Genomic DNA, 24,929 nt, shown 5'->3' on the forward strand with positions numbered 1-24,929 from the left:
CCCCAACCCATGCATGCACACTAGGACTCCTCTCTGTAAGCAGGTGGCTCAAGAAGACTGGGCCAGTGCCCCCATGAGATGCAGTGGCCTCTTGGTGGACCCAGCCCTCAGTGCCCGGGACAGCCTTCTGCAGACAGCAGGCCTCTGACAGCTAAGTCAGCTTTCCCCAGATGGCTACCTGACAAATGTCTTTACATGCTGTTCTGACATAGTTGATGCAAAATGACAGCCCGGCTAAATGGGTCAAATGAACTCAGATCTGGACTCAGAGTCACCTTCTCAGTAAAATGGAGAGATCTCCGTACTTCTTTCTGCTGCGTCTTTGAATCTCACACCAGCCATGTGTTAGCACCACCTGGTGACCTGTGTGTCTGCCTAGCTACAGAGACAGAAAGGCCGGAGGGCTTTGCAAGCCCATGAACTGAACCCCACGGTCTGCATGCTCTCGGGTTTGACCCCAAGGGCTTCCTCTGATCCCACCCCCCGTAATTTTGAAGGAGCCGACCCGGGCAGAGGCTTGCTCATTTCCAGAGGCTCCAGCAGTCACTGGTGGTGGTCTGGAGTGGCGGGTGGAGGAGCGAGGAAAAGTGGAAAATGTAAGGGGGAGAAAAGAAGAAAAGATGAGTAGAGCTGAGCTGCAAGCTAAGAGAGAGCTCGTGTGTTTGCAGAGGTCACTATGTAATCGTGTGGGGTAGAAACAGTGATAATAGCTACCATTTATTCGGAAGTCTATTATTTGTTTTTTTCACACCTAAAATAGAACATGTGATTCTCCCTCTTACCACTCTCCCACACACCCCTCCCCAAACTTACTTCATTCCCTCATCTTCCCCATCTTAGGAAACAGAACCACCATCTGCCCTGCTGAGGCCAAAGCCCTGCTCTTGGGCAATGCATATGTAATCCATCAGCAGCTCCTTCAAATTGCCCCCTGAATCTGACCAGCCTCACCACCTCCACTGCCACCCCCCTGGTCCAGACCACCACTGTCCCTCTACCTGGCCTCCTTGCTTCCATGCTTGCTTGCATTTCTCCCCACAGCAGTCAGAGGGATCTTTTAAAGTCATAAATTAGATCATGAAACTCTCTTGTTCAAATCCCTCTGAAGGCTTCCCATTGTGCTTAGAAAAAAACACAAATGTCTCCTCACAGCTTATGAGGCCCTCCATGCTCTGGGCCCTGGAGACCTCGGTGGCCTTCTCTCTGTACTCTCTCCTTCCCTCAGTCTGCTCCAGCCTCACTAGACTTCCTGATGTTTCTCCGCCAACACTGCATTATGATACTTTTCAAACACAAAGTAAAGTTGAAAGAATTTTACGGTGAATATTCATATACCTACCACCTAAATGCTACTATGAACATTTTACTATACTAACATAAGCATATATCTGTCCATCCCTCTATCTATCCATCCATCCATCCATCTAATTTTTTAATGAATTTTAAAGTAAGTTGCAGACATCAGTACACTTTACCCCTAAAAACTACAGTATAAATATTCACAGAGCCTTCTTAATGCTTTTAAAACATGCCAAGTACTCCTGCCACAGGGCCTTTGCACTTGTTATTGCCTTCCTTGGGATATTTTCTTCCCAGACATTTGCATCATTCACATTTCACAAATATTTACTGATCACTGTGTGGCATTTTCTCATTTCTTTCAGATCTGTACCCAAATGCCAATGCTTCAGCAAGACCTTTCCTGGCCACCCTTCACTAACTACAAAAGCACCAACTTCAGATCACTCTTGCTTTATTCTTCTTCATAGATCAGATCAAAACCTGAACTTTTGTGTGTGTGCACAAATTTGTAGTTTCCAAATTTGTTTACTGCTGATTTTTCCTACTAAAATGTGAGCTCCATTAGACAAGGATTTTATTTTATTTCCTGCTATTTTCCCACTTTTACAACAGTCCCTGGGATGAGTAGGCACTCAATACATACTTGTTACTTGTATGAACAAATTAAGCTTTTACCATGTGCCAAGGGTTCTACTTATGTTATCGCATGTAAGTGATATCCTCACAACAGTATCTGCACACTATCCTCATTTTACAGGTGAGGAAACTGAGGTTGAGGTGAAATGATCTGTCACGCAAGGGGCGAGTCATATAAGTAGAGAGTGATGAGCTGAGAGCTAAGCCCAGGTCCCAGGTGTCATTAATAGAGCCTTCTTGATGTTTTTAAAACACGATATGCTTATTCCTGCTACCGGGCCTTTACACGGACACAGTGCAAATATAAATATGCATATATACCATACTGTATGACTGGTATTCAATTTGACTCCTGCTTATGGAGAGGCTGGTTAGGCCAGGTAGGTGCCCCACGGGCCCTACAGGGAGTGAAGAAATACAGAGGCCATTCCTGAGCTAAAGAAGAGGTTGAAGGCTGTCCCCGTAGAGGCCCGGCTGGAGTCACACTTTAGAAAAGTCACTCCAGGAGCAGAGCAGTTGCAGAATTGGAAAAGGACTGGAGGGGAGAGGCTGGAGGCAGGAGCACTTCAGCGGTGGTTACAATAGCCCAGGGCCTGACATGGAGAAGAAAAGACAGACTGGAGCTTTGGTTTCATTTCAGAATCTGAAGGCTGGAGATTTTGCAAATCCCATACTCGTTATCCTTCTCTACTTATCACCCAAGAGGAAGCGCAAATGCCCCTCTCTAATGATGCCACAACAGAGGACCCTTTTAGGTCACAGGAGAGCAGACGGCTCTGTCCCTCTCAAACCACCTCACTGCCCCCTATCCACCCCGCCCACCACCCCACCCCCCCGACACACTGTCTCTCCTCTTTTAAGAGAGAATCCTAATCTCATTAGGACCATTTATCAGAGGCCACGGTCACCGCGTTAAAGGGTAGGAACATGGCTGTGCCCTCTCTTCTCTCTCATCTTCCCTGCAACCAAAGTAATGAAATCACCTGGGGCCTGTCCACAGGGTCCTTCTTTTCTCCTCTGTTCACTCATGACCTTGGGTTCTTTCATTGCCTCTGGCTGCAGCACCAGCTAGTATTAAGGCTTTGATCTTATTTGAGAGGATAGGAGAGTGATGAACCTGGCAGGACACTGTGGGGAGATCTGCTGATCTACCCTTCAGTGAAACTTGTGAAAAATGCAAAAACAAGCAAACAAACAATGACTGAAAGCCTCTGGAAATGGTCCTACAGGCAAACAACAAATGAAGAAATATCTATTCAAGAAAATCTATGAAAATTCGGTAAGAAAAGTGAGTCTGTGCAATTTGAACAAAGACTACTCCCTCCCTCCACCAGCACCCACAAGCTCAGGGAGGCAGACTCCACTTCAGACTCCTGTAGCCCGAATATAGGGCTTCCTCTCCCACCAAGCTTCCAGCAGGAGGGCTTTCTTCCCAGGAGGAGCAGGACATCAGTGTTTCTCCTCCTGCCCCCAGCTACCTGTTGCTGAGGCTAAGTCCCAGGTGAGTACGGTAGAGAGGTGAGGGCTCCTCATTCCACCCAACCTTCACTTACACAATAGAAGTTCTGCCTTGGGCACAGCACCAGTGAGAATATTCGGGCCCTGATCACCCTTACCCCACCTCATGAGGTGATGGTTCCTTGTGAGAAGAGGCAAGCTGAGAGGGCCTCAGGACGCTGCCTTCCTCTCCACAAAGCACTCAGCTCCTAGAATGCGCAGGTCACTCAGAAGCTTGCCATTGTCCTCACCCCCAGCTCCAGACCTCTACCTCAGAGATTCTGCCTGGGGGAAGAAGTAGGCTGCAAAACAGCTGCTACTCTCTTCCCAAAGGAATTGACTTCACTTTGAAACAGAGCTTGGAGAAGTTTAGGCCTAAGGGTGCTCTCAAGAACGGTGGAGATTGTGGTGAAAGGCAACTGGGGGCGGGTTCACAGATTTAATGTAGATACAACTATTTTGGAAGAGATAACCAGAGAATTAGACAGCTGAGAGGAGCCCTCCTAGGGTCAAAACAAATACCAAACAATGACCTCAGAAACTATTCCTTCAAAGGAGACAGAGTTTGTTTGGATTGGTTTGTAGAAAAATTTATGACTGAGGACACTGTTAATATTTACAATAGCCAGGAAATGGAAGCAACCTAAGTGTCCATCGACAGATGAATGGATAAAGAAGATGTGGCACATATATACAATGGATATCACTCAGCCATAAAAAGAAATGAAATTCAGTTATTTGTAGTGAGGTGGATGACATAGAGTCTGTCATATAGAGTGACGTAAGTCAGAAAGAGAAAAAAAAATACCATATGCTAACACATATATATGGAATCTAAAAAAAAAAAAAAAAAGGTCATGAAGAACCTAGGGGCAAGACGGGAATAAAGACGCAGACCTACTAGAGAATGGACTTGAGGACACGGGGAGGGGGAAGGGTAAGCTGGGACAAAGTGAGACAGTGGCATGGACATATATACACTACCAAATGTAAAACAGCTAGGGGGAAGCAGCCGCATAGCACAGGGAGATCAGCTCAGTGCTTTGTGACCACCTACAGGGGTGGGATAGGGAGGGTGGGAGGGAGATGCAAGAGGGAGGAGATATGGGGATATATGTATACATATAGCTGACTCACTTTGTTATACAGCAGAAACTAACACAACACTGTAAAGCAATTATACTCCAATAAAGATGTTAAAAAAAAAAAGAGCAAAACATGCAGCAATTAGTGGAGTTTAACAGCTGGATGTAGTCAGGGAAAGAGAACCCTACCAAAACCACTGTCATCCCAGGTGATTGTGGGCATACGCAAAGCTGTTCCTCTCTGGGAAGTAACATCAGGCTTAACACTGTATGTATGGAGGAAGGGAGGAAGGGGAACACAGATGTCACTGAAACAGTCCAGTCAGTCGTTAAACAAACACAGAAGCAAATAACAAATAAGCCTCACAGGGTAGGGACCAGTACCCAGAGTTGTTATAATATTTTATCTAAAATGTCCAGTTTCCAACCAAAAATAATTAGAAGACATGCAAAAAAACCCAAAAAGTATGAAAAAAAAAAGTATGATGCAAACACTGGAGGGAAATAAAAAGCAGACAACAGAAAATGCCTGTGAGAATGACCAGATGTCAAATTTAACAAATATCAAAGTAGCTGTTACAAATATGTTCACAGCTAAAGGAAACCGTGATTAAAGAAGTAAAGTATGAGGACAATGTCAAATCAAATAGAGAATATCAATAAAGAGATAAAAATTATAAATTAAAAAATTCTGGAATTAGGGCTTCCCTGGTGGTGCAGTGGTTGAGAGTCCACCTTCCAATGCAGAGGACACGGGTTCGTTCCCCGGTCCGGGAAGATCCCACATGCCGTGGAGCAGCTAGGCCCATGAGCCATGGCCGCTGAGCCTGTGCGTCCAGAGCCTGTGCTCCGCAACGGGAGAGGTCACAACAGTGAGAGGCCCGTGTACCGCAAAAAAAAAAAAAAAAAAAAAAAAAAATTCTGGAATTAAAAAATACAGCAACTGAAATTAAATATTTACTAGAGGTGCTCAATAGTAGATTTGAAATGGCTACAGAATTAGCAAACTTGAAGACAGATTGATAGAAATAATGATGAAAGCTAAAGAACCAAGAGACAAAAGAAGGAAGAAAAATGAACAAAGCCATAGAGAAATGTGGGATACCATTAAGTGTGTCAACATACGTGTAACAGGAGTAGTAGAAAAGAGAAAAATGAACAGAAAAAATATTTGAAGAAATAATGGCTGAAAAATTCCCAAATTTACTGATAAAACAATAACCTACACATCTAGGAAGCTGAACAAATGCCAAGTAGGACAAATGCAAGAAGATCTACATATAGACACATCACAGTAATAACACTGAAAGTCAGAGACATGGAGACAATTTTGAAAGCATTAAGAGAAAAATAATTTATCACTTTCAGGGAACCCAAATAAGATTAACAGCTGACTTTTCAGTACAAACAATGGAGGTCAGAAGACAGTGGGATGCCACATTAAGAGTGCTCCAAAAAATAACTGTCAACGAAGAATCTTAAATCTAGAAAAGCTATCTTTCAAAAGTGAGGCAAAATAAGGATATCTTCAGATTTTAAAAAAAAACCCAAAATGTGTTATCTAGCAAATCTACCTCATAAGAAACACTAAACGAAGTTTTTTCAGGTTGAAAACAAGTAACCCTTATAGTAATTTGAATCCACAGAAAAAACAGAGAGCACTAATAAAGATAATTATGTAACCATAAAAGAGTATAAATGCATATTTTTTCTCTTTTCTTCTCTTAATTTATTTTAAAAGCAAGTCTAAAAAATATGTGTATAATATATGTATACAATGTATTGCTGGGCCTATAACACACAGAAATGTAATATATGTATAATATGTTTGCAATTAGAAAACAAAGGAGGTGAGAGCAAAGCTGTACTGGGCTAAGGAAATGGCTACAGATGGTAAAAAAAAAAATTATAACAATGTGCTGCTGCGTTTATAAAATTAACAGATGTAATATGTATACCAATAATACCACAAAAACACAGAAAGGGGAATAGAACTATATATGAGTAATATTTTCACATATTACTGGAATTAAGCTAGTATAAATCTGAAGTTCATTCTCAGAGTTAGGACATATATGGCAGGCCCTAGAGCAACCACTTAAAAATAACTCAAAAATATAGTTAAACACAGTTTAAAAATTATTTAAAAATTAAAATACTACATTAGAAAATACTTAATGCAAAAGAAAGTGGTAAAGAAGAAATAAAGGAATAAAAAACCATGACACATAGAAAACAAAAAAGGAAAATGTCAGGTAAAAATCCAACTATGTCAATAATAACATTAAATGTGAATGGATTAAACAATCCAATTAAAATGCAGAGACTGTCAGACTAGATAAAATAACAGGATCCAACTATATGATGTCTATAGGAGACATCTTTAGATTCAAAGACACAATTAGAGCGAAAGTAAAATGATGGGGAAACTATATTATGCAAACTACAGCCACAGGAAATCTAGAGTGGCTATCCTAATATCAGACTACACAGGCTGTAACACAGAAAAATTACTAGAAATAAAGAGGTACATTTTATAATGACAAAAGGTTCAATCCATTAGGGAGATATAACAATGATAAATATAATGCATCTAATAATAGAGCAGCAAAATACATGAAGCAAATAATGTCAGAAATGAAGGGAAAAACAGATAATTCAAAAAAATAATCATTGGAGACCTCAACATCCTACTTCCAATAAGGAACAGAACAACTAGACACAAGATCAACAAAGAAACAGAAAATTTAACATTATAAACCAAGTACACCTAACATACATCTATAGGATGCACCACCCAACAACAAGAGGATACACATTCTTCTCAAGTGCACATGGAACATTCTCTAGGATATGCCATATTCCGGGCCATAAAGCAAACTTCAGGTAATTTAAAAGACTATAAATAATACAAAGTATTTTCTCCAATCACAATAGAATGAAACTACTGATTTCTCAATAGTAGGAAACTCAAAATTATGAAGAATTGAACAACGTCCTCCTAAATAACCAATGGTCAAAGAAAAGATCAAAAGGGACATCAGAAAATACTTTGAGATGAATGAAAATGAAGACACAACATACCAAAATGTATGCGATGCAGCTAAAGCAGTGCTTAGAAATTTATAGCTGTAAACACCTGTATTAAAAAAAGTAGAGCTCAAGTCAATAGCTTAAACTTCCACTGTAAGTCACTGGAAAAAGGAAGAGCAAAATATACTTAAAGCAAGGAAGGAAATAATAAAGATCAGAGTAGAAATTAATGAAATAGAGAATAGATAAATTATAGAGAAGGTCAATTAAACCAAAGCCTGGTTCTTTAAAAAGATCAAACAGATTGACAAACCTTTAGCTACAATGACCAAGAAAAAAAGAGAAGACTCAAATCACTAGAATCAGAAATGAAAAAGGGACATTATGGCCAACCTTACAAAAAGAAAAAAGGATTATAAAGCAATATTGTGAACATCTGTATGTGAGTAAACTGAATAAGTTAGATGAAATGAACAAATTCCTATAAAGACACAAACTACTGAAACTAACTTAAGAAAAAATAGGAAATCTGTAGAGACCTATAACAAATAAAGAGATTGAAACAGTTTAAAAAAAAAAAGACCAAACTACCCACCCGCAAAGAAATGTCTAGGCCCAGACAGTTTTGCTGCTAAATTAGACCAAACATTTAAAGAATTAATAACTATTCTTCACAAACTCTTTCAAAAACTAGAAGAGGAGGAAACGCTTCCCAACTCATTTTATGAGGTCAGTATTAACCTTATACCCAAATCAGACAAAGATGTCGCAAGAAAACTGTAGACCAATATCTCATGAATATGTGTGCAAAAATCTTTAACAAAATACTAGAAAACTGAATCCAGTAACATATAAAAAGAATTTTGTGCCACACCCAAGTGGAATTTATCCAAGGAATGCAAAATTGGTTTAACATCGCCCCCATCAATTAATGTAATATATCAATCAATAGAATAAAAAACCAAAAAAATCACATCATCATCTCAGTAGATGAAGAAAAAGCATTTGGCAAAAGCCAACATGATAAAAACACTCAGCAAACCAGGGAGAGAAGGGATCTTCTTCAACCTGATAAATGGCATCTATGACAAACCTACAACTAACATCATACTTAACAGTGAAATACTGGATGCTTTCCCCCTCAGGTCAGGTGCAAGGCAAGGATGTCCATTCTCATCACCTGTAATCAACATTGTACTGGTGGTTCTAGCCAGGGCAATTGGGCAAAGAAAAGAAATAAAAAGCACCCAGATTGGAAAAGAAGAAGTAAAACTATGTCTATTCACAGATGCTATGATCTTGTATATAGAAAATCATAAGGAACTCACTAAAAACTATTTGAATGAATGAACAAGTTCAGCAAGGTTGCAGGTTACAAGAACAATTATTAAGATCAATTGTATTTCTATACACTTGTAATGAACAATTCAACATGAAATTAAGTACACAATTCCATCTTTTGATTAGCATCAAAAAGAATAAAATACTGAGGAATAAATTTAACAAAAGAAGTGTAAAACTCATATTCTGAAAACTACAAATTATTGTTGAAAGAAATTAAATAAGATATAAAAAATTCGAAAACATCCTATGTTCATGGATCAGAGACATAGCACTTAAGATGACACTACTCCCAAATTGATGTACAAATCCAACGCAATCACCATCAGAACCCCAGCTGTTTGGTCTAAATGTTTGGTCTAACCCCAGTATAGCCAAAACAATCTTGAAAAAGAAGAACAATCTTGATAAAGAAGAACAAACACACTACAAAGCAACAGTAATCAAGACAATATTGTACTGGAACAAGGATATACATACGGATCAGTGGAATAAAACTGAGAGTCCAGAAATAAACCTATACATCTATGGCCAGATGATTTTTTACAAGGGGGCCAAGATCATTCAGTGGGGTAAAGAATAATAATTTCAATTTATGATGCTTTTTTTAATGAAAACATATGGCTGCATAAAAGTTGTATACAAATGTTTACAGCAGCAATATTCATAAAAGCCAAAAAGTGGAAACAACCCAAATGTCTATCAACTGACAAATGGATAAACCAAACACGGTCTGTCCACACAATGGGATAGTATTCAGCCGTAGAAAGGAATGAATTCCAGATTCATGCTACAACAGGAATGAACCTTGAAAACATCATGCTAAGTGAAAGAAGCCATATACAAAGGCCACATATGGCATGATTTCATTATATGAAATGTCTGGAATAGATAAACACATAGAGACAGAAAGTAGATTAGTGGTTGCTTAGGGTTGGGGAGAAATGTGGGAGGGAAAGGAGAGTAAGGGATGAGAGCTAAGGCCATGGGGGTCCTTTCCATCGTGATGAAAATGTTCAAAAATAACATTTTTTTGAAAAAAATGTTCAAAAATTGACTGTGGTGATGATTGCACGTATCTGTGAATATATTAAACACCACTGAATTGTACACTTTAAATGGGTGAACTGTAGGTATGTGAATTATATCTCATTAAAATGGTTAAAATAAAAGAGGCAGTGAGATTCCTACCCAGGTTTCAGGCCTAAGCACGTGGTGCTGGCCAGTTTACCATCCCTACACTAGCAGTAAGGAAATAATGACGTGACCACTGTTCTCGTTTTTTTATTGTCTTTATTTCTTACAAGGCAGAGTGGCAATCATTCAGGCAGAATTGGGCTTTCACGTGTAAACTGACTGAAATACCATTTTAATACCCTCAAAACCTTGCCTAATACATACGATATGGATGAATCTCCAAACGTTATGCCGAGTGGAAGAAGACAGAGCAGAAAGACTCTCTTCACAATTCTATTTATATGAAGTTCTAGAACAGGCAACACTAATCTCTGGTGGAAAAAAATCACATCAGCGGTTGCTTCTTGGGCTTTTGGGGCAGGGACTGAGTGGGAAAGGGCATGAAGGAACATTCTGGGGTATTGGAAATGTTCTGTATCTTGAGAGGGGTTTGAATTATACAAATTTTTTGCATTTATAAAAACTCACGGATGAAACACTTAAAATTTATGCATTTCAGTGTTGCAATTTTACTTTAAAAAAAGAACCATGAACAATACTGGCCCTTTTTAATGATTTGCTTGCTGAAGTGTCTTGGGGAGACATCCAGTGATGACTGAAACTTACTTTGAAATGTGTTAAAAATAAGATGGAGGGACTTCCCTGGTGGTGCAGTGGTTCGGAATCCGCCTGCCAATACAGGGGACACGGGTTCGAGCCCTAGTTCAGGAGGATCCCACATGCTGCAGAGCAACTAAGCCCGTGTGCCACAACTACTGAGCCTGCGCTCTAGACCCCATGCGCCACAACAAGAGAAGCCACTGCGATGAGAAGCCCGCGCACCGCAACGAACAGTAGCCCCCGCTCGCCGCAACTAGAGAAAGCCTGTGCGTAGCAACGAAGACCCAATGCAGGCAAAAATAGATAGATAGATAAATAAATAAATAAATAAAGAAATAAAAAACAAAATAAGATGGATTGACGGATGGGTAGACAGATACATGAAAAAGCAAATAAAGCAAAATGTTATCAATTGTAGAAACTAAGTGGTAGTTATATGGGTGTTCACTGTACAATTATCTTCAACTTTTCAGTGTGTTTGAAATTTTTTTATTAAAGAAGATACTGGGAACCAATATTTTAGAAACAAGTAAAAATCTTACCCTGATTTCTAGTCAATGCCTAGAACAATCTGATGAAAACTGTGGACCTCTTCTCAGAGGCACACGTTCCTACAGAAATAAATTTTGCCTGTAATGGGCCTCCTAAAGCCCATTTATGGATACCTGATGTGTGCAAAGAGTTAATGGTTTAATGGCTTTCTAGATGTAGATGATGTGCAAGGAGTCAAGGGCAATTTGGCGAATTTGGGGAAAATATCAATGAAAGGATGATGGTGCATATTTTAACTATATGAGCACATTTCTGTTACCAGTTTCAGTGGTTTCTTTGTCTGGCAGTCTGCTTCCTCATTTAGCATTGTATTAATAAAGTTGCTACTGACTGGCTGCCTTAATGTTTTCATTGTTTATTTCCGACAATCAAGGGTTCTTAGCCTAACCATCGTTTCTTCCTAAGTCTTGGAGACAGGAAGAGCAAGCACAAATGGATTTTCCACACTCACACCCATGACGTGTTATAGACTCAAGACAGGGCAGCGGGCATCAGTTAGGTGCAGAATCTGCTGAGACAGCAAAGGCAGGAGACTCTCAAACAACTGACTTGGTCCTCCAATTCTGTCACTCGTTGGGTGAGCCATCGAATACAAGGACGTGGAGTTGTGGTGTTATGGCCTATTTGACCTTTGAAGGGCTGGGCTCCATTCATACAGGGTACTTTCAAGAGAGACGAAGATACCAATGGATCCCCTACATGAAATGTCTTAGAGGGAAGTAGGTAAGAAATCAGGCAGTTAGGCTGCCAATAAATAGTTACATCAATAAAATTCTTTGGACTCTGTTTCTTTATCAGGACCAGGAAAGATTTACACTGGATACACAGTCAATTGATGTTTCCTAGCCATCTAGTGGTCCCAAGCACTGTGCTAAGCTCTTTCATATATGTCACCTCATTTTAACCTAGACCACAATTCTCTTGCTGCTGCCATTCCCATTTTACAGATAAGGAGACCAAGGCCAGAGGTTATGTGGCTTATCAAAGATCACATGGCCATAAAGGTCTCGAGTCCAGTGCCCCCTTGACCATTCCTGCAGCTCAACATTTCTATGACTGTTTCAGCTGGAGTTGGCATGAATGTAAACATTTGACAACGCAATTAGTTTTTCTCCAGAGAACGTCCATGGTTCAGCACCCACACCAACACACAGGATACAGAGAGAGTCTTCCCTGAACTCGCTCTCCCAGGGAGAACCACTGTCCTTCCAGGACGATTCTTCCTACCTTTGTCATTCTCAGAAACCAGCAGCATGACAAATAACAATAGGGGCAGTATCTCCTGGAGAAGCAGACACAAGGCTCTGATCTATCCCCTTCCAGGGACCTGTGTGCCTCTGCTCTGAGGGGTCAAGGCAGCATTTTCTGGGGGTTTTCTTGGTGGGGGTGAAGCCTGCCAGGTGTGTCCTGTGGCAGCAAGCCCCGTGCTCTCTGGCCTTCCCCCTCCTCAGTCCTGATGCCCACAGCACCTTCCACCCCCAGTGAGGAGCTGTGGGGAAACACAGCAGGTGCAGGGTGACTGACAGCGACCTCAGCCCCCCAAAAGTGGGTGCCCCAGGAAGGCTGCAAGGCTCCTCAGAGGGCACCTGACCCACTTCCTCACAGATGTGTCTGCCTCCACCAGCAGCCCCCACAGGTCTCAATGCTGAAAACTCAGTCTAACTTGTTGGACAAGAGGTGTTTTCCACCAGTGGAAGAAGAGAGGCTGAGAGCAAGATCTAGAACAAGAGCTGCGTGCACACGCATGCGTGCGCGCACACACACACACACACGGGAATAAACAAGCAACAGATGGAGAGAACGAGAAGGGGGGCTGTTAAAAGTGATAGAGGAAGAGGGTGGATCGGAGGTGGTAGGAAAAGAGAGGAAAGGAAGAACAGAGAAAAGCAAACCACTGCAAACAAGCAGAAGGTGGCAGCCTTCATATCTCAAAACAAAGGCTCTGCAGGACACTTTCCTCAGCTCAGGATGACTTCAGCCTCTGAGGATTCTGGCAGAGCTGAACACTGTGCCTAGATGTGCTTTCCTGCCCTGGGACCCAGGTCCAACCCATCAGCTCCCTCTCGGGCCACAGTGACTGGTTCTCGCCTCGGTGCGTGACTCAAGGCAATGCAGTGAGACTTCATCCCAGCAGGTTTCTTGGAACCATTCTGAAAAGGAAGCTCTCTTCCACTGCGACTTTGGGTAAAAGGATGAGGAAAGCCTGGAGTTGCCAGAGACCACCACACAGGGAGATCCTACCTGAGGATGAAGCCAACACAGAGGGAAGCAGAACGGCAAGGTGGAGACACATTCCTGACAAGCTCTACTAAGCTCCTGGATCCAGCTATGCCTGAAGCCATGCCTACCCTGGGACTTTCAAGTATATGATCTGAATCCCTTTTAGGCTTAAGTCACTTTGAGTTGGAGGTTCTGTGGCTGGAAACTGAAATAGTCCCACTAGAATATGAAAACCCACCTATTAGTCTTGCCTCTTATGCCAACTCCCAGAAACGTCACCTGAGGAGATACCCAGTTCTCCTGACAAAAATGGTGGCCAACAGGGCCTGGGACTGTCCCACAAGACAAACACAAAGGCCAATAAGAGAACTGCTGAATAATGATTTTTTAAAAGTGAGACTATCACAGGGAGAAAGGAGGGCTGTGCTCAGTCAACATAGGGAGGTGTTGTGACTCTCAGGCCCTTGGCACCTGGGCTTGCATGGGCCCCTTCCTCCACTAAAAGGAACGTCAAAAATTATATCTTACAACTGCATTGTACAGAGATGAATATAATCCAGGCTCATATTCTCTTTTTTCTTATTATTAAAAAAAAAATTAAAACGTTTTCATGGGCCCTGAAAGCATCGTGGGCCCTGGGCACTGTGCCTGATCTGCCTAATGGAAATGCTGGCCCCAGGCCCATATTATCCAGACTGCTTGCCTGTAGTGTCCAGGCTCCCTAGAGACAAACCTGATTTTATTTCCTTGTCTAGAGGGGTGGAAGGTCTGAGGAGTCCCTCAGAGCCCAGGCTGGCCTTTCTCTCTATATATGCTAACACTTCCCTGGGTCACCACAGTTTGGCCTCGCCTTCGGGGTACCCACTGCACTGGGTCACCCCTGTAGCCTGGCATTGTCACTCTGCATGGTGGGGAGCTGCTCTCGACCTGTCAGGTGACAAGACCAGGAACGCCTTGATGACCCATGTCTGGTTCATTGATGTGCCCCAGGTCCCAGCTCAGGCCGGGCGCAGAACAGACCCCCAACAGGGGAGGGAAAGAGGACAAAGCCTGCTTCCTACTTAGGAAACTCTTGTCCCTTAGGATTTGCACTCAGGCCAGGCAGGACACAGAAGGGAAGGAGGCAAGCCGTGTGGGGATGCAGTGGACTGGAGGTCTTTCTGGGTCGCTGTCTGCATCAGAGGATGACGTGCTGACTTCCAAAGCTGGATGGGTGGAGGTTACGTGGGTCAGCCCAGCAGGTGGGCAGGCATGAGTCAGCAGGAGAGGCCCCAGGTGAGTTCTTCGCCCCGATTCCCCCTCACTCACCTTCATCACTGGTGTGAGGCTCGGTGCCATTGTCGTGGTCAACTTCGTCGATGGTCCCTGGCTCGCTGTGCGGGCTGTCGCTGCAAGGAAACATAGGGAGGGGACTCCTGGGGGGCTTTGTACCTCACGCTGCCCTCAGCCTCCCGCAGGCGCCGGCCTAGCCCACCTCTGCGCCTTGACCCAGATCAGGCCAGGCCCACTTCATCCCAGTTTTTGATCTGACCACCCGCAGACCTTCCTAACAGAAAACCACTCCCAGCCCCCTCACCCATTGGGAAGATTCCCTGAATACCATCCCCCAACTGACCCCAGCCCTGAAATTTGCTGGGCTGTCTTCTTGGGAAAGGCCGTCAGTGCCTAAGTATTCTGTAAGATCTAGAAGGCAGTAAAACACCGACGTTTTTCCTCAGAAGGACCTCAGGCCAGAGCAGAAGGAACTTTGGAAGTACTGAGAGTCATCCATCTGGCCTGGCTCCCTGCCTGTCTTGCAGCAGAGGTGACAAGCTCAGCGAGGTGGGTGAAGCTCCCAAGGAGTGGGTTCCTCGGGGCTGCCTCATGGTGCTGCGTGCAAAATCCACATCAGCCCAGGTGGCGAGCAGGCTGGCAGCCATGATGGGCTTAGGGGTAGAGTGAGTCCAGGACCATCAAATTCTGTCACTAATGCGCTGGGATAATTTCATCAGCTGCTGCCCCCTCACTGGATTGTAAGCTTCTTAAGGCCAGGGTGCATTCACATAGTGAGCCAATCAGTTTTTTTTTTAATCAAACCATTGATTGAGTCTTAATCTACGCCAGGCATGGTGCTAGGTAAGAGGGATGCGTTGACGGGTAACGTGGACACAAACTCTGCCCTCATGGGCTGAGAAACAGAAGTGCTACAAGTTGAAATATATTATATAGGCACAAATGAGCAGAGACAAGAACAGGAGAGGGGACCTACATAGGGTGTCAAGGAAGGCTTCTTGAAGGTGACATTTACAATACCATTTAAAGGAAATTGGACTTTATTATGAAAAATTCTCCTGGATAAGTTCCAGACTCTGCACAATGGCTTAAGACCTTTCATAACCTGGCTCCTGCCGGCCTGTGGGGCCTCCTCTCTCACCATTCTCTCGTCACATGCAACACTGCAGGCATACAGAACACTTTTCATTTTATTGCATGCTCCAGGCCTAGCACATTCTTTGCCCGCTCTCACCTGGCTGACCCAGTTCATCCTTCAGGTCTCAGTCAAGTCTCCGTGTTTCCTCCAGGAAGCCTTTCTTGACCTCCCTACATTGGCTCCAGGGCCCCTACTCCTAGAACTGCCTGTTTCCTCCTCCCTGTCTCAGGGGTTACTCCTGGTCAGGTTACATCCCTACTCCTCAGCCCAGGGCCTGGCCCTGGACAGATGCTCAGTAACCATTTGGTGAATGAATGTTGTCCACTGTGATGAGACCCTCAACCAAATCCTCCTTTTTGGCTTTGAACACTCCTCCAAAATTACCATGTAATTAGTTTTCCTTTCTCATGGGGCACAAATGGGATTAAGAAAAGTGTGGTTACTGTATGTAGTGCTTTGGTAAGTATGCTAAGATCTGTACGTGCCTTCCCAGAGCACTAATTATATATACTGCAGCAAGAAAAGAAAACTGGTAATGGCCGCAAAAGCGATAAAGTTGAAAAGCTTCCTTTGTCTAAAAAGTGTGCTTGCTGGTTGTAGGATTTCTGTTACAGATCAGGGACAGACTGGCTCCAGGTGCCTCAGATGAGATTAGAGAGCTGTGGCCCGGTGTTTCTATGCAGAGAAGTGTTGCAGAGAAACAAGGAGGCTGGAACGTTTCCCTTCTTTGAAGCCGCTGCCCAAATATGCCCACAGAACTAAAGCGAGGCAAGAGTCCAGGAGCGCTCTGACAATCAAAAGAGTAACTCCCCTGTAGGCATCTGGCTGAAAGCAGTGTGGGTAATACCTAAACATACAGCTGTGTGTTGTCCTGGATTGGGAAGAAAGAAAGAGTAGGAACCCTTTGGTTTTTGTCAGTTGGTGTTCTGAGTTTTCTGTCTTCACAGAAATGTTCTATTTTCACCGTATTTTCAGGTCTTAGCCTGGGGAAGGTAGTCAGCCCTGAGTTTGATAAGATTCTAAAATATTTCTCCCAAGACCCAGTGTAGCACCAGGTACACAGAGGTGCCCAACTAGCACCTGCTGGCCTGGTGTGGAGCTCTCAAAGAAAGTGAGCAAACTTTGCCAGGAAAAGAGAACTCTAGATGGTAGGGGACAAGGGTGGGAAGTGTCATTCTCAGTTTAAGAGGCTGAGGTGGGGATTATCCAACCCCTGCTGCCTGAGATGGGCTTGCAGCTCACCTGGCCAATGACAGCATTACATGCATCTCCTAATCGATGTGATTAGTTCACCAGACCCAAGCCTCAGGAGGAGACGTAATTCTTGGACTTGTGTTAAAACATTTGGGAAGGAGAAGCTCTTTTTCCACTGGGGATGGTGAGAGAACAGGCTCTAAACTGGCGTTACCAGATGCCTCTTTGAAACTACCAAGGGAGAGGCTGCCTGAGAATGAAGCCAATGTAGAAGAAAGCAGCCAGGGGCTGGGAATTGCAGGACTGAGTCCTGATGATAATAGTTGAACTCCTGGATCCAGCTATACCTAAAGCCATGATCCCAGACTTTATTTAGTTAAAACTAAATTCCCAATTGGCTTAAGCCAGTTTAGTTGTATTTCTGTCCCTTATAAATCAAGACAGTCTTGGCTGATGTACCTATCCCTCGTATAAGGCTGGTGCGAAGCTCAAATGAGAAAATATATATGGGAGTACAGACTAAAAAGCAGTAAGAAAATCAAAGGGTTTCTTACTGTTCTGGTTCAACAGTAACAACAACAACGATGATAATAATAATATTAAGAAGAATGGAATCTTACCAATATTCTTCCCCTCCAGCCATGCATTTTTCATACACAGGTCCCTCTAGCTCCCGGGGGCTGGGGAAGATGGCTTCATGGTGGATGATGATGGTTTTGATGACTTCGTTGACGTGTGCCTGGCAGGACACAGGGTCTTGCCCATCGGGGATGTGCATGAGGGTGGGCCCGAAGCAGATGGCCAGGTTGTAGGGATCCATCATGTTCTCGTCACTATATTGCGAGAGGCTACAAGAAAGGAGTACCCACAAGTCACCAGGGAAAGGTGAATCCTCCCCCGTGGTTTCTTTCTCTTAGGGGCTCTACTCACGTTCAGGAGGGTCCCATGTTCTAGGAACAGTTGTACCTACAAACCTCAGGACACCCCCTCCCAAAGGAGGCCAGGGCTGAGTCAAAGAGGGGGTCCCCCCCTTGGCTGGGCAACTCACTGGTTGAGGAAAGCGAAGAGGTATCTCATGACCACGATGACCACGCGGGGAAGGGTGATGAGGATTTGTTGGATCTGGTGCACCCTCTCAGCTGGGTTCTCCAGTTCTGTAACACAAAGGGACTTTTCAGGGCGCCTTTCATCATCAGAGAGCCAAGTAGCTGACATCTGTGAGTCCCACCTGTGAGATCAGCCCACGTGGTTCAGGGGGAGGCAGGTTTTTTGTTTTGTTTTAATTAATTTATTTATTTTTGGCTGTGTTGGGTCTTCGTTGCTGCACATGGGCTTTCTCTAGTTGCAGCAAGCGGGGGCTACTCTTGGTTGTGGTGTGCGGGCTTCTCATTGTGGTGGCTTCTCTTGTTGCAGAGCAAGGGCTCTAGGCACGCGGGCTTCAGTAGTTGTGGCGCATGGGCCCAGTAGTTGTGGTGCACAGGCTTAGTTGCTCTGCGGCATGCGGGATCTTCCCAGACTAGGGATCAAACCGTGTCCCCTGCGTTGGCAGGCAGATTCTTAACCACTGCACCACCAGGGAAGCCCAGGGGGAGGCAGTTTTACTCTCAGTTCCAGGGATGGAAATGTGACCCTGGCCTGGCCAATCAGAGCATCAAATTCCCCTAGCCACAGGGCTGGGCCCAGGAAGGGGGTCCATGGCCTAATCAGAACAAATCAGGGTTGATCCTTGGGACTCAGCTGGAGAAACCTAGAGAGAAGTTCCCTCTTGCAACTGGGTAGAGGAGCAGCTGGGGGCTCCCAGGAAAGAAGATGGTGTCCGGGAGTGCAGTCACCACAGAGCTGGAGGGGACCGATTCCTGAAGATGTCGTGTGAGGTCTGAGTCCAGCTGGGCCTTAACTTTTCAGATATATGAGCCACTACATTCCCTTTTAGGGGTTAAGTCAGTGTAAGCTGAGTTTCTGTCACCTGTAGCCTATGAGTCCTGATGAACACAGGCAGGGACCAGGTTTTATTAGACTCTTTAAAAACACCAGCTGCAGCACAGGCCTGGCACAGAGTAGGTGCTCAGGAAATGAACACTGAATAAATAACCACCTCCTGAGCTGTATATTGGTCAAAGAGTCTGGTGATTCCTGGGCTCTTGTCTCTGACCCCCATTTTCAGGTCACCCCTAGAGATACAGACATTTAATCAGTCAAGCCAGAGCTGGGGGCAGCAAATTGGGCTTGGTAAGGAGAAAAAAGTGCTTTGTGGGCTTTTCTCTGTAGAGAGAGAAAGCTCAGGCTAAGAGTGAGCTACCAAAGCTCCAATGATTATCTGCAGGGCTGATGCATAAACCCATGTCAGTTTCTTTTTCAGAGAAAAACATGTTTTTCTCACTCAGCCCCTCCTCTCTCCAGCCTCCAGATCCTGTCAGCACGTTCCTTTTAAAACACAGCTTCCCCCTTTCTCCTCTGTATCCAAGGCCCTTCATGATGCAGCTTCAACCACCCTTGCCTGCTTCACCTCCCAGCTGCCGCCCCTTCTCCAAGTATCTGAAGATGACTGAGAGCCATGCTTCTCAGATGAAGTGGGTGTGCACCTCTGGGGCACTAACAAATATGTGGGGCATTCACAAATATGTGGGGCATTCTCTGGGGTTGTTGCAGTGACTGGAGGGTGCCACTGGCATTTGGGATCCAGGGGCCAAGGTGCTAAGGGTCCTGAATGTGTGGGACACACAAGAAGGCACTGCTCTACCCAAAGTGCCAGTAGTGCCCTGCAGAAGAACTGTGCCAGGCCACCTTAGCCACCCCCCACCCCTCCACCCAAACACACGAAGGCTCTCCTGCTCCAGGCCTTTGCACACCCTGGTGATCTCTCTTCTCCACCTGGCATGCTCCAGCCTACCTTCAAGGTCTGGCACCTCACCAAGGCCTCCACACAGAGTGGAAGGCTCTGGCACACATATCGAGTCCACTGCCCCCCATACAGGCCCCTCCATGTCCTTGGCTTCAGTCACACTGCCCTAGACCACCTCCACTACTGTTTATTAATACTGTTTTCTTAAATACAGTTCTTTAAAAAAGGAGACCTTGGGCTTCCCTGGTGGTGCAGTGGTTGAGAGTCTGCCTGCCAATGCAGGGGACACGGGTTCGTGCCCCGGTCTGGGAAGATCACACATGCCGCAGAGCAGCTGGGCCCGTGAGCCATGGCCACTGAGCCTGCGCATCTGGAGCCTGTGCTCCGCAACGGGAGAGGCCACAACAGTGAGAGGCCCGTGTACTGCAAAAAGAAAAAAAAAAAAGGAGACCTTACCTCACTCTGTAAAGGAGAAACCAGGATCACTTGCCATAATTAGAAGGTAACATAAAAAGAGATACAATGAAAGCAAAACAATGCTACCAAATTATAGGTAGACATTGTTTTATACAAAAGTTTCTGAGACTGAGGCTCTCTCTGTTTAGCAGGGAGATTGACTTGTACGTTGGGGGCAGAGGGGGTGTCACTCCTTGATGTAACCAAGGCTTTGGGAGGGAACTGAGGAGGGACTTTTCCTCTCACACTGTCATTCAAGGTGCACAATGCCATGATCTTGTACCAGGGGCCAAACACCTTGTCCGCTCAGGAACTGGTCTATTGGAGCTTCTGGAAATACTGGCTGAGCAGGTGACACAGGGCTCAGACAGGGATGGGCCTCTGTGGCCTGGGATTTCTGAGAGGTGGTCTGGAGCCTGAAGTGGATCAGGAAAGATGAGCAGGAAGTAGTCGGGGGGCAAAAGAGTGGAGGAAGCGCCTTTCACACAAGACAAATAAGAGGGTTCAAGCCTCCCTAGGCTCTTGTCACCTCCTGGGGCACTTCCCTGGCTGCAAATATCCCTCAGAACATTGTGAGAAGCATCCCTAGTGAAACGGGGTGTGGGGCAACTTTTCTGTAACTCAAAGAGTTTATTAAAAAAAAAAAAAAGAGTTTATTCCAAAATACTAACATTCTAATATTCTAAAATTAAAAGTTTATTTAAAAAAATACTCCCAAAAGATTGTCGTGGATTTTGGCATCTTACAGTCAAGGTGCCTTTACTTCAGCCCCTAGATTGGGCTCCTGCCTTTATCCACAGAAATACTAGTCAAGAAGGACTCTCATGGCTAGTGATGTCAGAGGAAGCCCACAATCAACTTATTTTCATCATTTCCCTGTTTGCCATATTGCTGACCTGACTCCCAAACCTTCCATGGCTCCCTGTAACCCAAGGGGAAAAGCTCTGGAATCCTTGCAAGGCATTCAAGGTCTTCCCTTTCTTGCTCCATCGGACCCTTCCAGCATCTTACACCATGTACTGGCTGGGACACCCTCCTGCTGGTCCCATTGATCTGTGTGTCCCCAACTCTTCCTAGGATCCCTGAGTCCACTCCTCCCCGAAGACTCTACTCACATCATTCTCCGTCAGCTGTGATCTGAGAAACCAAGGCTCCCTCTGCCTCTTCTCTTCTGAGCTCCTCCCATACCCAGAGGTGTACCATGCCCATGAGTCCTTCTATTATAAACCATCTTGTTATTTCCACAACTAGGTTTTAAGTTCCATGAAGACAAGAGTCATATGGCTTCTTTCAAGGCACCCCTCCCCTGCAGCGATGAGCCTGGAGTGCAGCTTCAATAAAGATTGGTCAAGAAATTGATCATTCCACCTGGGAAATACTTACTAATAGTAGATATCAAATCTTGAAACCTTTCCTTAGGAAAGAGTGGGTTTTCCAGTCCTCGGAAATACAGTTTTAGAACGCCAGCGACTGAATTGATATCTCGTTCATTTTGATCATCCACAAGCGGGTCTTCACCTAAGGGGAAACAGGAGATGACGATTCAGCTCAGTAAGGGGGCAGGGTGTGTGCAGATGGTGGAAGAGGTGACCTGGCCCAGCCTGAACTGGAGGACAGATGTGACAGCCTCCGCCACACAGCATGCTTAGGGTGCTCCCTGCAGCGGATTCTGAAACTGCTCCAACCTCTAACAACGCTGTAGAATTAAAATAATGAACATCCGTCACCCTACAGTTACACTCATCTTGCCATATTTGCTCTCCCTCCATTTCTCTACTTATATTTAGTACTGCTCAATTATTTGAGAGTGTTTTGTAGACATTACAACACATCACTGCTAAATACTTCAACATGTTCCTCCTCAGCATAAGGCTATTCCCCTACGTAACCGTGTATTACACCTAAGAAAATTAACAAGAGTTCCAAAACACCGTGTCACAGACTTTACCCAAACATTCCCCATTGTCCCACGTCTTTCATAGAATTTTTCAAACGCTAAGATCTAATCAGTGTTCACACAATTCATTCAGTTGTTATGCTTCGTTAGTCTTTTGAATGCAAAACAGACCCCAACATTTTTTATTGTTAGTTTGTTTTTCATAACATTGACTTTTATTGAAGAGTCCAGGCCAACTGCCTTGTAGAATGCCTCACGTTCAGGATCTGTCTGATTGCTTCCTCATGGTTAGAGTCAGGTTAAATATTGTGGCCAAGAATACTATGTGGGTAATGCTTGATCACTGGGTTAAGGTGGTGGCCTCTGGATCTCTACACTGTAAAGGTATATTTTCTCCTTTGTAATAACAAGTGTAAAATATAAAATATTTTTGTAAACAATAAGTGATCTATGTGCATGTCATCATGCTTAACATATTTTACCCAGTGCTTTGAGCATCCAGTGATAACTTTTGCCCAAATCAATTATTACCCTGCGGTTCTAACAAAACGGTGATTTTCTGATTCTGTCATTCCATCTACAATTATTAGGTGGCATTCTTCCCTAAAGAAGAGCTTTCTCCGTGTTCCCTCCACCCTCCTATTTTTTTTTAAAACATTTTATGGGCTTGTTTTTATAATTTTTAATTAAAGTGTTATAACCCGCTACATCACTATTCATTGGGGTGCTCAGATTGTCCCCAGATTTGGCCAGGGGGAGTCCTTTCTTATGTCCTTTGATGCGACCTCTATTGAGCACTTAATTGCTTACTGGCATAAAAAATGTCCCTGAATCACCTGGTACTTTCCTTGACCTAGACCTGGAATAAAAAACTTCTCTAAGGAGCTTTGTTTGCTTTTTGCAGGGCATGGTATTTAGAAACCAAGATCTCGGTTCTAGGTGTGCTCATTGCTACAGGAGTGTCATAAAGAACATCTAGGCTCTTTCAGTACATAGAGCTAGAATATACATATTTTTTTTTCACAAGTTCACACTGACATTTCTAATTCATGTTTAAGGTACAATGTTTTATTTACCTTCATTTATTTTGTCTTTTCATTTCATTTTTCTTACAGTGAAAATCTTGTTCTGAATAGTATTTATAATTGATATTTTAATGTATCTGCCTTATCCTACAATATACATAAAATAGTTTCAGATGCTTTTGTTTTTGTTTTCGTTTTTTTTGCGGTACATGGGCCTCTCACTGCTGTGGCCCCTCCCGTTGCAGAGCACAGGCTCCGGACGCGCAGGCTCAGCGGCCATGGCTCACGGGCCCAGCCGCTCTGCGGCATGTGGGATCCTCCTGGACCAGGGCACGAACCCATGTCCCCTGCATCGGCAGGTGGATCCTCAACCACTGCGCCACCAGGGAAGCCCTAGTTTGATTTTTAATAGCAATATCACCACTAGCAATAAACCTACTACATAAAAATTAACGTTTATTTGCAGGGCTTTTTTTGTGTTTTAGGCCCTCAGAATGTATCCCACTAAAGACATATGATCAGAAGACAGAAAGTAGATTAGTGGTTGCCTAGGGATGGGGGCTGGGGTGTAAGCGGTACAGGGAGTGACTATAAATGGGTACAGGGTTCCTTTTAGGGATGATGAGAATTTTCTGAAATTAGATTATGGTGATGATGTACAAATCTATAAATATACTAGAAACTACTAAAATATACACTTTAAAAAATGGATGAGGCTTATGGTATGTAATTCAATAGAGCTTTTAAAAAAGTGTATGACCAGAGCACATGCTGAAAAGTTACTCTCTGTATGGTTGTCAGTCTGGTATACAGCTTATTTGTTTCTATTTATATTCAATTTTAGGGATTTAATTGTTTTAGAAATCCTTTTTTTTTTAAAGTATGCAATTTTGAAAATATAAAGCATCCACATGTTCCAGGAGTCCTAACCAGATAAAAAGTTGCTTGCAGAGAAGCCCTATTCTTATTCTTCTCTCCCTACACCTTACATTTAACCATTTTCATTAGTCTCTGGTTTGTCCTGCTAATCTTTGTTTCTGCAAAAATAAGCAAATACACATATACAATTTTTTTACCTTCCCTCATTTCTTACATAAAATGAACGTGGCACACTCTGCTACTACATATACTTGTTTCTTCTCTAAACAGTAAATCCTAGAAATCCCTCCTTGTCAGTTCATACAGATCTTCCTCATTTTTTTTTTTTATGGCCGCAAACGACTCTATTTCATGGATAGGCCATAATGTAGTCAACCAGTCTCCTATGGATTGACATTCCCATCTTTTGCTGTTACGAATACTGCCACAACAAATAACCTTGTACCTGTGTTTCTTATTCATAGAGGTGTGTCTCTGTGGTAGGTTCCTAGAAGTGGGATTACTGGGTCAAAGGGCAAACAAACGTGTAGTTTCATCAGATAAAGCCAAATTCTCCTCTGGTGGGGCGGCACCATTTTCTCCTCCTCCCAGCAACATAGGAGAAGGCTGCTTTTCCATAGCCCTGCCCATGGAATGTATTTTAAATTTTTGCCAATTGCACAGGGGAAAATATCTCAGGAGAGCAGCACTTTTCAGTTTAATGGGGGTTGCTGAGCTAGTTCACCCCCAGGATTTCCATGGGGGACGTGAAAGGAAGCAGGCA

The 24,929-nt window shown here is 43.9% G+C and overlaps 1 protein-coding gene across 3 annotated transcripts in view; it reads right to left on the reverse strand.

Moving 5' to 3' along the window:
- The window catches only part of SRGAP3 (SLIT-ROBO Rho GTPase activating protein 3), a 254,990-nt gene that overhangs the window by 14,764 nt on the left and 215,297 nt on the right, over positions 1 to 24,929 (reverse strand). For all 3 annotated transcript variants that reach the window (XM_060022967.1, XM_060022966.1, XM_060022965.1), the window contains 4 exons: positions 21,749 to 21,883; positions 18,116 to 18,221; positions 17,688 to 17,915; positions 14,772 to 14,851 (listed from right to left, as the gene is read on the reverse strand). In XM_060022967.1, the coding sequence (XP_059878950.1) occupies positions 14,772 to 14,851; positions 17,688 to 17,915; positions 18,116 to 18,221; positions 21,749 to 21,883 (549 nt within the window). The remainder of the gene's footprint in view (positions 1 to 14,771; positions 14,852 to 17,687; positions 17,916 to 18,115; positions 18,222 to 21,748; positions 21,884 to 24,929) is intronic.

The sequence above is a fragment of the Delphinus delphis genome, chromosome 10 (genome assembly GCF_949987515.2).
Source record: "Delphinus delphis chromosome 10, mDelDel1.2, whole genome shotgun sequence".
Taxonomy (NCBI): Eukaryota; Metazoa; Chordata; class Mammalia; order Artiodactyla; family Delphinidae; genus Delphinus; species Delphinus delphis.